This window comes from Trachurus trachurus (genome assembly GCF_905171665.1).
Source record: "Trachurus trachurus genome assembly, chromosome: 10".
NCBI classification, from domain to species: domain Eukaryota; kingdom Metazoa; phylum Chordata; class Actinopteri; order Carangiformes; family Carangidae; genus Trachurus; species Trachurus trachurus.
This window is the reverse complement of record NC_139894.1, coordinates 20556129-20572632: the sequence shown is the minus strand read 5'-3', so window position 1 is coordinate 20572632 and position 16504 is coordinate 20556129. Positions and strand designations below refer to the sequence as shown.

Genomic DNA, 16504 nt, shown 5'->3' with positions numbered 1-16504 from the left:
ATTATGGACCATTGGAATAACCACCGACAAAAAAAATACAATCACTATATAGAAGCTGTCCTGGAGCTTTTGGTCATACTGTATAAGCTTCCTCAGTGAAATGAAAATTGATTATAAATGACAAGTCCTTAAAATGCTCTGTAGATACTGAGATGTCAATTGACAATTGGACATACAGACTATGATGAAGATCATGTGATATGATGGAAAGCTCCAGTACAATTACTTAAAGAACCTTGAGATTGTTTTGTCATCTTTATCATGAGTTTTGTGAACTGGCAAATCACAGCAACATGAGAATCACTGCCCACTGACAACTCTTTGTTGATCTGCAGAGCTCAGTTGATTCTTCTGATCCTAAAGTCTCACTCTGAGCTTTTGTTGGATTTGGGAAGTTATCTCTAATGATCAGTCAGTCAATTATTAGAAAGTGGTTTATTTTCAAAGCATTATGAAATGGCTTTTCTCAATCCCACAGTTGCCTTGATATTAATGTAATCATTAGTCCAACTACAGTGGAGTGCTGTTGCACCTCTCCAGCCCTTTTAATTTAAAAACCCGTACACCTGGTTTGCTCTCATCCAGGTAGTCCAGGACTGGGTTGTCATACGAGAGCTTTTCCTTCCTTTGAGCGGACTCTGTCTTTGGGTCAGCACAGTTCGTCTGTGTCGAGGTGTGGTCCTCTTCCTTCACAGCGTTCCCCCCATCCTTGTTTCTCGGGCTACAGCAGACGGTTGCCTTGGTGATCAGGCGGTCCAGTGGTTTGAGAGAGTGCATCCACTGAGGCAGGAAGTCCCAACTCTGGAGCTTTGCAGGCAGGTGACGGGGGCTGCGGGCCTGCAGCACGTTCACCATGGTGATGAAGACGGTCACACAGAGGAAAGGAGCCCCGATGCCGGCCATCACCCGCCAGCCGGCCAGGGAGAGGCCCAGCACCAGCGAGGGGAGGAGTAAGAAGCAAACTAGAAGGTACAGGACTGCAAACCAGCGGTACTTAGCGGTGCGCTCACCCAGGACACAAGCCATCCTTATCGGCAGACGCGTGAAGGGAAGAGGATACCACAGCAGGATGCCAAAGACGTTGAAGAACAAATGACACAGAGAAATCTATGTACAGATAAAGACATACAGAACATTAGTGCTAAGGGGCCTAATCAATCACAGTCAATCAATTCTTATGTAACATTCATACCATAAGTAACTCAATACATAACAATTCCCTAGAATATTCTCATAGTTGCTTCCAAAGTCAAATTGATATTCGTAAATGGACATTCAAACATTATTACGAATCACCACCTGATGATTCTTTCTCCTATGTTTTGGTCATGCAAGTGAAATAGGTATTTGTACACTCCCTTATTGTAATATCACTGTCTGTGTTCATTCAAAATACAGTATATTCATGGATTTTCCCTTTCTCATTATTCTGCTGTTGTTTAAATGGCTGTTGTATCTGACAGAACACCAGCCTATACCTGTATGGCTGCTGCTAGCTTATTCCCGGGACTGGCCAGAGCTGCCAGCATGGCTGTGGCAGTGGTGCCAATGTTGGACCCGAGGGTGAGAGGATAGGCCCGCTCCAGACTGATCACGCCAATACCTGAGGTAGACAACAAGAACATGCTGTGTCAGAAGAAGCAAGGCGATCAAATAATGATGGTTAACCAGGAAATGTAATAGCCGTTATCATCTTCATCTGATGCAATATCTGCAGAGCACTAACTACTTTGTGATGCACTTGACACCACTTGCATCACATTCATCAGCTCTCAAGATGCAAGTTGTGACAAATGTGTCAACAATGATAAACTGCCCTGCGATACATCTGTCAAAGTTAAACCTCCCTAATCTATCTTGTAGAAAGTGGAAATGTTTGATTGGGATGTGAGCAGCTGATAAGATCTGAATTCACTGCTTTTACAAGGAAAATAATTAGTTTCAAACCACAACAATGAGGGAAAATACACTGATTATCATGGTGGAAATCATGGAAGCCTTTCTCCAATACGCTTTAAAAAAGAGCTGTTTCAATTATTTAAAGTATTTGACTGAAATTACAGCTAAGACAAATAGACACAACATGAAACCATTTGTACTTTGTGTTTTAGATGGACAAAAGCCAATATTTAAAAAAAACATCAGTTCAACAACTCAGGCTGAAATATTACTTTGCCAGAAGATGACTAATTATTGTCGAATGAGTGGCTGCTTGACAGCAACTCACCACCAAAGTAGGACAAATCTGCTACAGCTGAAACTGAAATCGTGTGAAAATGATAGCTCTCTGTCATTTCCTAGTTTGTTTTCAATACACGATACGATGACATGGTTAGAGTGCGGGCTGAAGGAGAGGTAGAGCAAAAACCCAAGGTAAAATAAACAAACGCTTTAATTACATTAAGTATATCTGTGCATTGTAAATCATGCTCTATATGGTCTCTTAAGCCGGTTAATTATTCGTGTTTAAGAGGAGAAATTATTCCCACCTCACATTTATCACTGTGTAGCAGGCTGATGACTCAGTCATTGCTGATTTTACATGCTTCATTTAGCCAGTGGCATACAGTGTTGGTTATGCAACCTGTTCTTATAAACTTCACAAGACTCGATCAGTGGAAATAAGCAGCCTTATGTCCTTATTTGGATCCATCTAGCTGGCAAATGAGCCATTAGTCAACATGGAAATTTGAGGAATTTTCTCTTTAGTATGAGAACGCAGGGATATCAATTAGTCATTAAATACATGACTAAAGCAGTCAAGTAAACGTTTGCTCTGGGTATGATTAGTTTATTATTGTAGCTGTAATGTACGTCTGTTTAGAGGTTGTGGTGTTTGAATTTACAAACCAGTAGCCTTGAGACAACTGGTTTATGTCCTGCTAGATTAATGTGGTAACTGCTTACTGTTGTTTTAGCTATTTTCTCCCTGGTACATATAACAATGTGAAAAATAATCACGCACAAATTGATATACTTAAAAAAACATAAAAATTTGTCAACTGAAGTGCATACGTGCAGCGGCTGTGATTTTAAACCTCAACTGTCAGACAGAGAAACCAGAAGTAATGTGCCTGATATCTACCTCTGCACAGTGATAGCCCACCAGGATAAGATCTCATACTCAGCAGAGTTTGGTTCTAGTTTAATGAGACATTACAGAAGACAATTTCCCCCGAAGGCCTGCACCAAATGAAACATAAGTCATAACTGCAGAGACTTCACATCAGCCCAAACATCAAACTGGACAGATGTTGGGATCGGGCCCTGACAATAAACACAGCTTTGATCATGCAAACACAAAAAGACCCCTGAGAATGATTGTTTGTGTTAACGGAACAAGATCTACAGTATACAATAATACTGAGATTACATTTCAGGAAGTGCATTATCTTTAATTTGAAGTGCGGGGTATTAGATCTTATCTGTAAATAAAAACAATATGACTGAGTAAAAACCTCTATGTGACGCAAGTGAACACATTTCTGACCGCTGTTATAAAATCACTTGTCACCTGTAATCACTGACATTAAGATTATTACACCTGTGGATAATGAACAGGGTCTTAAAATGATCTGCACACTACTATTCACAAATTTCACAGCTTCCTACTGGAAAACAAACGAGTGAGTGTTTCCAACTTTGCCAACAAGGATTACATGGAGAAACTTTGCCAAAGAACATGAAAGGGCACATGATGAATATTGGCAGCACATTCTTTGGTCAGATGAATCCAAAATACATTTGTTTGGATCAGATGAGGTCCATCGTGTTTGGCATGGACCCGGCCAGGACTACCACTGACTGCAAAGTGCTGAGTACGAAACACGGAGGTGGGTGTGTGCTGATGGGGCTTCATCAGTCAGCTACAAAAGGTGTAGGGGAGATAACAGATGGCATTTTGAATGCAAGTCTGTGTACACTAGCACTGAATGGAACCTCACATAATGGACACTAATGAACCAAGTACTGCTGCAGTTGCTCGTCCAATATCGACATTTCATTGTACTTTAATTAGGCTTTTTTTTTATGTATTTGCTGCATTCTCATAAGCTGCAGATGTTAAATACGTTTGAGCGACTGATGATCACTGTTGTTTAAAGGCAAGTTGCTCAAACAAGTGTTGAAAAGTAGAGTTGTGAATATTTCAGTATTTCATACAAAATATTTCAATGGAGAGAAAAGAGATCGAACTTCACTCACATTTCTCTTAATCTGAAAAGGCTGAGTGATGCTGTTTCCAGAGAAAAAGTCAGAGAGCCAGAGAGATTCATTTGATATTCCATATTTTAATTGCTACGATTGTTTTTAAATGCTGTCTGGTTTAACGTCCTCAAGTCACAGAGGTGGGTGTTAGACAAGACAGTGCATTTCCATAAGAACAAAAACTCAGAGTCAATCCGTGTATCCGTGTATCATTCGTTCATTCGTTTTTCAAAATAAAACCAAAAATAAGAAAACCAAAAAACAACTCTTTTTCTCAGTATTCGTTTCCAAAACTAAAATGAAAAACGGATAACGACTCGTTTCGATTTTATGCTCAAATGAATAATGGAAAAAAAACGGATAACGAGCGTTTCTCGTTTCATGTTTCATGCAATTTTGATCCGGAAATGGCCGTGATCCGGAAGTGACTCTGCCTTTACTGCTTAAAAAAATTCAGGGGTGGTGTAAATTATATTATATAATTCATTATTATAAAATTATAAATTATATATAAATATATATATTTTATTATTATTATGGAGCTTCTCCAATAGTACCAACTCAGCTGGGCTTTAATTGATTTGCCATCTTTATACAGCACTGTAGGGGGGGTCTGGAGGCACTCCCCCATAATTTTTTTTTATTTTTAACACATAAATAAGGCATTCTGGTGTACTCTGAGGAGAAAATAAAGGGAAAAGACAACATTGCTTCAGATAAATCATTTAAAAAAGCCCATTTAGTAGGCCTACTGACTAAGGTTCCTTTCATTGTAATGACAAGAATGGCTAAAGTGTATGAAAGTGAACTCAGAACTGGTCTAGTGTGGAGCTGTGGCTGGAGAGCAAAAACAAAACTCTGACCGAGAATAGTCACTCCTCGCGCTCATAGACGTTAGAAAAATGTAAACACACTAACGTCAGCGGGTCACTTGCAGCACCACGCCGGACCGGGCCGGTTCACTCAAGGGGGTGGATCGGACTACACGCAGGTGTAGTTCACAGTCGGCCATATTTGAACCGGCAAATTGCTCTGACTCTGGCTGCAGTTACAGTGCAGTAGATGGTGATCCAGTCATCTTCACTAAAAAAACGATTCATAACTCTGTGAAAAATAAATCAGTATGTAGCTATTACTTTAACTATTTGCATATGTCACTATAATGTTACTTTTACAAAAAAAAAATACATGATTAAACTGATCCGTGATTCTAAGTATGCTGCATCATAACTGCATAGACGTTCATAAAAAATCAAACCGTTTTGAAATCGAACAAAACTGAGCAAGTTAATGCTCTGAGGGAGAGAGTTGCCCGTCCCAAGATGGCCGCCGTAGCTACTGGCTACGCCGTGTCTTTGGGAAACAGCTGCGGGTGAGTCATCTAGTCTTCTTATATATAGAGAGCCTAAGCGGAAGCAGGAAGTAACGGTCACCATGGGACCTCAACTCTGAAAAACTTGCCATTCAAATGAACGGGACTGAAAATTTTATTTCGTGATCCGTTTGAATTGTGCCATGAGAAAAAAATATGTCCTCTACCTGTTTAAAACATCACGTTTCATCCCGAGAAATCAGCAGTTTGTTGTAAAACTATTGTAAAATAAAATTCAGAAGCATCTGTAAGCAGAAAGACTACAAGTCGCGTAGGTGACGTCACACACCAAATGCCGCCCTTTCTCGTGTCAGTTGGTGACGTTTTTTTCGTGGGACACAGATCTGTAGTCCGTAGAGCGGTCTTTACACTAAATACATTCTTCTGTTGCCGTTTTATGATAAACGGCTGATTTCTCTTCATGAAACGTGATGTTTTAAACAGGTAGAGGACATATTTTTTTCTCATGGCACAATTCAATCGGATCACGAAATAAAATTTTCAGTCTCATTCATTTGAATGGCGAGTTTTTCAGAGTTGAGGTCCCATGGCGACGTTACTTCCTGCTTCCGCTTAGGCACTCTATATCTATGGGTTCACTGACCCACCGGCGGTCTGCCCCTGCTGGCGCGAGTCACCACGATAGGGGAGAGTGGGGTAAAGTGAGACACTTTTTACATTTGCTCCCCTCTAAGCGAGCTAAAATGATTTATCAGTAAAATTTACACATTTCCCATTAATTCAGGATGTTTCCTAGCAATGGAAATTATCAGAATGTATTCTGGACGAAGTCCAGTGAAAATATGATTGTTTTAAAAAAAGTGGTCTCGTGTCTCACTTTACCCCAGCTCAGGGGTAAACTGAGACAAACCAGAGAAATCAATGGGGTAAACTGATCCACTTACTTTTTCCACTCTGAAACTACCATAACAACACATGTTGTAACAGCTAGAGTCCTGACAGCTAGCTTGTCAACCACACTTCCCAAAACTAATGTCGGACTAGTAACAGAATCATGGGGATTGGTCAATTAAGCACTTTTTTTTTTCTAAACACAAAGTGACTCAAGAACAAAATCAAATACAACACAGAATGTTTTAATTAACATTCAAATGACAGATAGAACCATTTAGATAGTCTGGGGGTCAGATTGTAGGCCCCGACAATCGTGACCATTTTGATCAAAAGTCCTCTTGTGTGTGTGGGGAGCCGACAAAGTGGAATGTGACTAAAATTGAATGTAACCAATAAAGAAGTGAGCTGACTGAGAGCACATAGCATAACAAAGCAGTGTGGCTACAGATCATGTTTGATCACGCGAGATTTCTGGCTTGGGGGACGAGATTCTAGTGTAAATCCTTGTGTGTGGTGTGCTCACTCATGGATTTATTATAATACATCCATGGTCTCACTTTACCCCGCAGCATTTGTCTCACTTTACCCCAACACCCCCATTTTAGAAAAAACGACCTCTCTTAGAAATTCAGGTTAATTTTCAGCCAGCATCATCACATGGTTTTATGTGTTGGTAGTTCATCATCATGTATCATATAAGTTTTTTTTACGTGAATCAATTTGCTTTGGCACAACAGTTGATTAAGTTGACAGCAAGAAAATTTACTTTTACATGCAAAAATCATATTTTTGTGAAAAAAACATGCTTTCCACAGCATCATGAGGTCCTCTCCTTCATGACCATGGGGAAATGGAAGGGGCTTGAAAACATAATGGTCAGATGACCATAAATGTGTTCCGTTTTCTAGATATAGGGGGTGTCTCACATTACCCGGTGTCTCACATTACCCCACTCTCCCCTATGCCTATTTCACAAGATTCTGAAGTGACGTCATACAGGGTAAATCTACATCCGGTCCGGTCAGCTGCAGCTAGAGCGAGTGACAGAGTGGCGACACTTTTCATTCAAACAAACTAATACGACCGCCACAAAAGATTTCATCAATGAGACTAACATTAATCTCCTAAAAAAAGTTTAACCAGTCAGCGGTAAACCTCTAAAAACCTGTGGATAAAGTTACATGGATGTAGCTACTACGAGCATCTGCCTATACACCAATCTTCCATTTGGACAGTGACAAATAAAACCTTGAAGCAAGAAGATTTTGTTGGAGAACTGACATTGATATACAGTAATTCAGTAACGGTTGTAAACCAGTGTAGCCTACGGTTTAGTTTTAATATTTTGCCGTTCAAAAGCAAGCTAAACAAAGTCTTTTCCATCATCACTTCGTATAGCCTAAGTTACCCTGCTAGAAAAACCAGCATGGAAATGATGCTGGTCTTTGCTGTTTTTGTTTTTTTAGCAGTAGCCAAAACCCACTTCTTTCTCTGGTCTTTCTTTCGGAAACTCGTGGAAATGCAAGTACGGCTGTTTTTGTCTAGAATTTGTACACTGAGGTACGCAGCAGAAGCTTTTATTTTTGGATTCAGCCATTGCGCTTCCGCGACCGGAAGTAGTTTTACCCTGTAACGGAAACCAGAAGTACCTAAACCCGGAAGTCGTGAAATAGGCCTATTGCAGAAACTTCTCCCCTTTTCCGTGATTTGGAACCGCTCGGAACGCTATCTATCGCTAGAGTTCAGATTGTCACCTTGGTTACCTGGCTGTTAACCAATAAAACACGGAGGAGGATTCTCGCTTCTACAACACTTCTCTCTGATTGGTCGTGGCGTTGTGCCTGTGTTGCATTCACTGTGACCGGGAAATTACAAAAACTACCTTCTCAGTTAATGTGCGCTTCTGGTTACCGTACGGAGCAGCTGCAGCTGTTTTGCGCTTCCGTCATAACACAACATATTAACAGCGAGTTTCAAGCCACAGTTCACATCTACTGCAGCGAATTTTATGCTGCTGTGAGTGAGCACTACGTAGCCTACCAGCCACATGAAAAAAAGAAAGAAAGTGAAGAACAAAATCATCTTGGGGAGCATACATCAGTCCGACTGCCCAAAAGTCCGACGGACTACCCATTCTACAGTGTTAAGGTTAGGTTTAGGGTAAGGTTAAGGGTTAGGGCTACTTAAGTCGGAGAAATGGGAGGTCGGACTAATGGACGCAAAAATAAAGAAATGTATGGTCGGAGAAATGGGTAGTCGGACAGACGTCATGCGCCCAATAATCTTCACATATTCGCGTGGAGCCGAACTCGATCCCGCTTCAGCAAAAGTCCATACATCAGAAACTACCTGTCTAACGTTACCTCTGTGAGCCACTCAATCACACAGGTGTCAGTGGTCTCCATGCATATAGTCAATTACGTCAGTACAGGTTACATTTTGACTCGGGCTGACAGGTATTTTGATCAACATATGTTTCAAATTAATTTCACTCGTAAACTGTGTAATAAGCAGGCTAATGTATAGTTGGTCGGTTGTTATGGAGAAATAAACCCCTTCAGGTTCCGAACTATACATTAGCTATCCTTTAGCCTACTTTGCGGGCTCTCGCAGTAAAGGCAGAGACGGTCACTTCCAGATCACGGTCATTTCCGGATCAAAATTGCATGAAACATGAAACGAGAAACGCTCGTTATCCGTTTTTTTTCCATTATTCATTTGAGCATAAAATCGAAAACTGAAAAAACGAGTCGTTATCCGTTTTTCATTTTAGTTTTGGAAACGAATACTGAGAAAAAGAGTTGTTTTTTCGTTTTCTTATTTTTGGTTTTATTTTGAAAAACGAATGAACGAATGATACACGGATTAAGGTCTCTGCCTATTCAGTGTTCACACTGCCTGGTAAAAAAAAAAAAAGAAAAGAAAAGAAGCTGTTTATTTAAATTGAGGTGCTGCAAAAGCAACAACAAATTACTTATGTTGTCATGGATTTTTGTAATTCTATCTTACCAGCCCTCACTCCATTGAGTTTGGATAAACGTCTTATACAGACATTTATGAGACTTTATTAATTTTACTCACCTACTAGTGGAGTCATAGCTGAAGTAAAGACAGAGCTACTCTGGACCACAAATGTCACTCCTGCACCCACCAGCATGGCCACGTATCCTGTCAGCCAGCCAAAGGGATAAGGCAGGTCTGTAAAGATACAGAGAGGAGAGACATTAGCCACACTATCCGTGTTCCACACGAATAAACGCTTCAATCTCTGTGCAACCTCTTTGCAAATGACACTTGCATCCAAAGAAGCCTTGAAATGTTTTCCTATTTTCCTACATTCAGACTGAATTCGATTTATTTATTTACTACATGCAGATACATGGGGTAACAGCTCCAGCAGCTCAAGGCATGCCCACCTGTGTTGATGACTTTATGGATGACCTTTGCTACTTGGCCTTTAAGAAGAGAGTTGAGCAGCTTAACCAGGAGCAACAGACAGCTGCAGAGGACAGCTAAGGAGGCTGCCAGGAGGATCAGCCCCACGGTGAGGTCTGACAGCCCGGTGGAAACAAATAAATGCCGACCTGTAGAATGACAGAAACAAAGCATCACAGCATTACCCCGCAAATTCAATTTTAACATGATTAATACTGAGGGAAAAAATGCATAGAAGAAATGCATAATGATAATGAAGTGGTTGGGTTACAGACAAAATTGAGTTATAACTCACACTTCACTGATGTCGGGGACTCGACATGACTGGAGCCACAGTTTTCAATGCTCACATTGTCTGCAGACTGTAAAGAGAAAGAAAGAAAGAAAGAAAGAAAGAAAGAAAGAAAGAAAGAAAGAAAGAAAGAAAGAAAGAAAGAAAGAAAGAAAGAAAGAAAGAAGAACATGTGATGACAAGACAAATTAGAAACACAGTTTTCAGTGGCAGCGGCGACAGGCTCTGTTTGGCGCCAGTGTGTGACACAATGTGTCTGAATGTGCACAGCGGTGGAGATGAGCCATTACCATAACAAGGTCAGTCTGGCACCATTCTTTCACCAGGCTCCTGTTCCTCATGTCCTCATGTCCCATGGCGATCCCTGTGATCACACACTTGTCAAGCTGAGGGCAAAATGAAAAATATTCCTTAGCTTTTAGAAGAGCAAGGTTAAATGACTTGAACAACCATCTTTGCTCCTTTAACCAGACGCCCTGTGTTCAACTCTCTCACCTCACAGAAATCCTGCTGAAGTGCATCGGTGTGCTACTGTGTTTACTAAGATCCTCCTCACTCCGTTACTGTCTGTCTGCTGTGTGTATCAAGTTGTTGTCACTGCTTTGCAATTTGAAATTCTTTTCCCAGGACAGAGGGAGACAAAAGCTGAACAGTGACCATCAAATTTGCTAAAGGACACCTGACAGTGGAAGACTATACCTGATGGAGCACTGATTTGGTTAAAAGGCAGATCTAATTGGCTTCACTTCAAACTGAAGCTTTAGCCGCTGTTCCATGGAGAAAAAAAAAAAAAAAAAAAAAAAATATATATATATATATATATATATATATATATACAGTATATATATATAAAGTTTTTATCTTCAGTACAGTGCATGAAAACATTTGACTGTAAGCAGTAGGGGAGAGTGGGGTAAGTTGACCCACCCCTTGTTTCTAGGAAACTATAGGAAAAAGTTAGCATGTGACCAAATATTAGGGAGGCAGGCATCATTTCATGGAGGCTGTGAAGATTAGAACCACGTGAGTAAAGTGGTTTAACATTTATGACCAAAAAATCATTTTTCACTCTCGAGAGTGAATTTTGTTGATCATAAGTTTCATGAGAATTGTATTTAGACCAAAAGAGATGATTGCAAATGTGTTTTATACATGGGTTGTGGTATCTATGAGCTACAACATGAGGTAGTAAACCTAGCATGAAACTGCACCATTTTAGCTGTGAGAGCAATAAACCCAAGCTAAGGTAGCTGTGGGGTAAGTTGATCCATTTGGCCAGGGGTAAGTTGAGCCACCTATCCTATACACTTAATGAATGTATTTTGGCTGTATATGTCCAAATGATTAAATCAAGATTCTGTATGTTTGTGATTACAGTAAGTATGTTCCTATAAACAGGAAAAGTTGTTTATAGTGTACCAAACTTTACTTTCAAAGAAAAATATCTGGGATTCTTTTTTTGAACATGTTATATTTTCAAAACAGTTAGGCGTATATTTACACTCATTCTGTTAATTTGTAGGGATGCAAAACATCCTGAAATATATGCAGATGTGTTAGTTAGCAACAAAACTATAATTGTCTTGATGTAGTGATCCTGAATACAAAAAGTGGCTCAACTTACCCCACTCTCCCCTACTACATATACCATCCAATTCTTGCTAAATACATTTCAATCTTCCTGTAAAAAACATTGGACAATATTTTGGGGTCGTGGTTGATGAAGTTTGGCAAATATCAGAATTTTATCTCAAAAAACTGAATTTTTGAGACATTTTGAATTCTGCTCTCATGGGAACAACTGCAGTCAATGTAAGAGTGGCATTTTTACACTTTAGATGTTCCCTTATGAAGCAAGACACTTATCATTAAAACATGCAATTTATGTATTATCAGATTTTTGTTTAGATAACAGAATTTCTGACATTTTGACAATTTTTGAAATCTGCCCTGACATCTGCTGCCTGGCCGGTGACTCCCTGAGTCTATTTGAGAAGCCACACACCAAGTTTTACTTTTGGAAATTAGCTCAATGAGTTAGGAGCTGGTTCTTGGTGTCAGAGGTTGTGAGTTCAAGCCCCAGCAAGGGTGATTATGATAACACATCAAAATGCTAGATGTCCGACCTCAACTGGAAATGGTGCTGATGGTGGTGTTACTGCAAGCCTCTAAATGAGGCTTGCAGGGGGGGCGGGGGTCAGTTATGGATCAAATAGTTTTACCTGTATAATTAGCTTGGTGACTGGTTCGGTGATGACTTTCAGCAGCTCTGGAGCGTCCTCCCCGGGCTGGAGCCTGAAGCTGGTGACCAGCAGGTGGGACAGCCGGGCCATGAGGCCGCTCGCCACCTCCAGCGGCAGCAGGACCAGGACGGACAGCCAGTTGAAGCAGTCGTGGATCGTTGCCCCGGCGAAGGCGCTGCAGTGGATCACAATAATTTTCTGTAGTAAGGTCAGCCATCAGCATCATCAGCTACTCTGAATGATTGCTTGTTAATCTGCTTTACAAGGCTTAACTTTTTTTGGGATGTGTGTGATGTAATGGGCATTTCAGTTTTGACTCAATCTGTGTGAGACTATTATGAAAGATTAATAAATTATGTTTATTTTACCAGACACAGATTAAGTAACATGCCATCTGTTCAGTGCTGTATCTTTTCATTCTGAAGGGTTACTGGTGTGGGATCAGTGTGGATTGCTGCCATTATTGTAACTGTTATAGAAATAACACTCAGACGGAGGCTGAAGCAGAGGCAGCGAACACCTGTTAATGCTTTCTCTTCACCTTCCCCTGCTTTCTACCTGCACTTTCAACACTTTTTATCCTCCTTTCTTCCAACTCTGCACTTATCCTCTTCACTTTTCCATTTCAATTTCTTCTCCCCTGATCTCCAGCCTCTCCTCCACTCATCCCCTTCCTTCGCCAACTTTCTGAACTTACCGCTGAAACTCGGTTCTCTCTGCTGCTTGCATCATGGCCACTATGGTGTTTGTGACTGAAGTCCCAATGTTGGACCCCATGATGACTGGAACAGCCGACTTCACCTCCAACACTGTGAGGGGGAGAGCACATAGAGAAACAGGTTTCACTTGAAAGACATCTTTGACTCAAACTCTGCATAGAGAACAAAATAATAATGTTTTCAGTATGTAGAGTGACAGCGACATTGTGTACATAATTACGTAATACATATTACCTCACACATTTGAGAAATTACTGTAAGAAGTTTTAATAGAGATGAGAGGTGACTGTAATTTGAAGGCGAGTGGAGACAGTTCACAGGGTTTGTTTCTATGACGATGACCTCAAGGACACATACACATATGAACACACTTATTCAGACACACAACCATGACTCTTTCTCTCTAATCTTCTTTCTAGCTCTCTTACTGAAGCAGAGGGCTTCCACAGCATACTGATTCACTTTAACCATAGAAAAGAGATGAGACACCTCACAACCTGCACGGACAGGTCATAACCTTATAGGTCTTAACCTCACTGAGGTTTTGTTTAGTAAGACAATCTTAAATTCATTTTTTTATTATTAAAAACTACGTGTAAAATCTACATAATTATGCAAAATGATTCAAGTGTGCCTTTCTAACTGCTAAAGAGAAGTTAGCTTCAGGAATAAAGCAAAAATAAATAAATGACACAAAAAGCTGAAACGTCTTTTTTTATGTGACAGAAAAATGTCAGACAAAGATGTTATACAAGGACACAAGTTGTTGGACTGCTTTTTATCCTCTTTTGACTATTTTCTGTTTGCAAAAAATAATATTTGCAGAACATTTGTGACTCTTGTACTTGTAATACTTTACTGAATATAAAATGTAGCTCTTTTCTTGAAACTAAGCATTAAGTTAGAGGCATAAGTGGAAGTACTTTAATAACACCTCTCACTTTCTCTTTAATGTAATAATTAGAATTTCTATCTTTTAATGTCACACAGTGTCCTTTGGTGTGACACATTAAAGAACCAAATATTTGTTTTTCATCTCAAAATATCTCATAAAAACATGCACTGTTTGACAGTCCCAACAAAATCCAGTTTTACTCATACGTTATAATTTAATTAAATGGGACAAAATGATATGAAAACAGGGGGGGGGGGGGTGTATTTATGCCACACCATAGGACACATTTACAGTGCAGTTCAGCCAGTGCTAAAACAAGATTTCTGTTTCTATTTTTTCAAATATTAGATTCCAGACTATATTTTTCCTTCACTAATTGTGTTTTACAAAAAGAAATGTCAGCTGCTCTTCTTCATCTCCTACTTTACTGATGGCTAGATGATATTGAATATGTGTGGATATGTCTAAATTCCCAGATCGAAATCTTTGACTGCCCTAATATTTTTTATTTTTTTGGTTACATTTATTTATTAGTTATACACTCACTAATTTTGGTCCTTCATGCTAAGCAGCCAATCAAATAGAATATTTTCCATAGGGAGCACAGTGTGTGACTGGGCAGGGAGCCAGCGAACTGAGATTATACCCATAAAACTACAAATTAATTAGATCTATTCTATTTGTTATTGCCGCAGATGCACCATGGGAGTTTTCAGACTTTTCTGTTTTTACTGCTATGATGCCGTTCTGTTGACCATTATATCTTTGCATGAGAAATAATCTCTAACAGTCTGCAGGGGCTATTAGACTAAATGAGGCCAGCCTGAACGTCTTGTGCTCATGTTACAGAATGCTGACATTCACATACAGTATTTACACAGACATTCATGAGCCTACTTACGTCCTGAGGCCACCAGACTGACGATAATAGAGGTGGAGGTTGATGAGCTCTGAACCAGCACTGTAACCAAGATCCCCACCACCAGTCCCGCCACAGGGTTGGACAGCACCGCATTGTCCTGGAAAATATCCCCTGCCACCTTCCCTGGTTAAATATGCCACCCACACACACACACACAAACAACCACACACACACACACACACATCAGTGCTGCTGACTCAGACATGACACGGCTGCCTTGAGCAATGTTAAACAAGATTCAAACTGCTTGTTTCCCCAAATCCAAAAAGGTCACTGGATGAAGCTCTGCAGTAAATTATACAGCAGAGCCCCGACAGGACACTGTGAACTGTTCTGTAGTGACTCACGTATTTAACAAACATCAGCTGGCTTTATATCTACCCACTGAGGGGGAACTGAGGGTTAAAGTACTTACCCCCTGCTAACTGAAAGGCCGAGCTCAGAGTGTCCAAGGAGCAAACAAAGAGGAAGAGCAGGATGAAGAGGAGAGGGATCTTGGACAGTTTGATAAGAAGCTGTCTGATCTTGTGTGCGGTCACAGCCGTGGTCTGAGGAGAGCAATCTGAAAGTGGATGGGTATAGTCTCATTAAGTGCCTTAAAGTCTGGGCTCCAAAGTCACCCTTCTCAACGAATGGATCACAGATATGACAACAAAAAAAACTGCTTCATCTCTGGCCACAACATCACACTCTCTCTTTTCCTCATTCTTATGATTTTTGTTTTCTGGATGAGGACGATAACCTCAGTGAGCAATCTCGCATGTAGAGAGCAAAGCCATCTGACATACTACATTACCCACATGAGGCCAAATGCTGCTGAGTGGCAGCAGGACTTTGCCTTTATTGCCCAGTCCCAGTCGCTCTGTGTCTTTTGAGCGTGAGTCCTTATCTAATGAGCTTGTGGTTTAGCTTCTGCTCTTGTTCTTTGCCTTTTATAAGAGATCCAACCCACAGACAAACACAGGAGATGAGTGTGTGATCTCCCTCTTTATGCCACTCTTGTACCTTCCTCAATGGAGAGGCTGTCTGCTTCCCTGATTGCAGGTTTGTTGTGGTGGTGATTGGTATGTTGGTTGAAGCCCTCGAAGCTGCTGCTGAGGTCAAGGGTGGAACCTATACCGGACTCCCTGTCCTCCTCCAGTGGGAGTTTGCTATGTATTGTCCTACCTGATAAGAAAGAAGGAGAGCACATGCTGTGGGAGATCGGCTTAGGAACAATTCAAAGACATAGGATGGGAATTGAAAGTTGTAAGTCACCATTGTGGTCGAGGCCCGTGCTCCTTCCGGAGGACACTATAGTTATAAATCGAGAGGACATGGTGCTTTGAGCGCTGTGTGGAGACACGGAGGTAATTAAAATCACAGGATGTCACCATTGCAAAGGGAGCGACTGTGAGTATGAATGTGTTTATCAGCCACCTGCAGCAGTAAAAAGAAACCAGGATGCCAACTTGTGCGTATAATCCTATCTCTCACCATGCTACCCAGATCGACAGACAAGTAATTAGGAGAGAACAAAAGCAGCCCACGCTGTTTGTAATTGGCAGCTGTCCTTGATTTGAGGT

The 16504-nt window shown here is 40.6% G+C and overlaps 1 protein-coding gene across 1 annotated transcript; it reads right to left on the bottom strand.

Annotated features, from left to right (window-relative positions):
• Positions 1–510: 510 nt before the first annotated feature.
• Positions 511–16257, bottom strand: slc34a1b (solute carrier family 34 member 1b; the record flags this gene model as incomplete). The annotated part of the gene is made up of 12 exons (XM_083980267.1): positions 511–1107; positions 1479–1603; positions 9515–9631; positions 9850–10017; positions 10164–10230; positions 10451–10546; positions 12383–12578; positions 13101–13212; positions 14919–15062; positions 15355–15501; positions 15945–16106; positions 16197–16257. The coding sequence occupies 12 exons, from the start codon at positions 16255–16257 to the stop codon at positions 511–513; spliced, it is 1992 nt and encodes a 663-aa protein (XP_083836393.1).
• Positions 16258–16504: the final 247 nt, after the last annotated feature.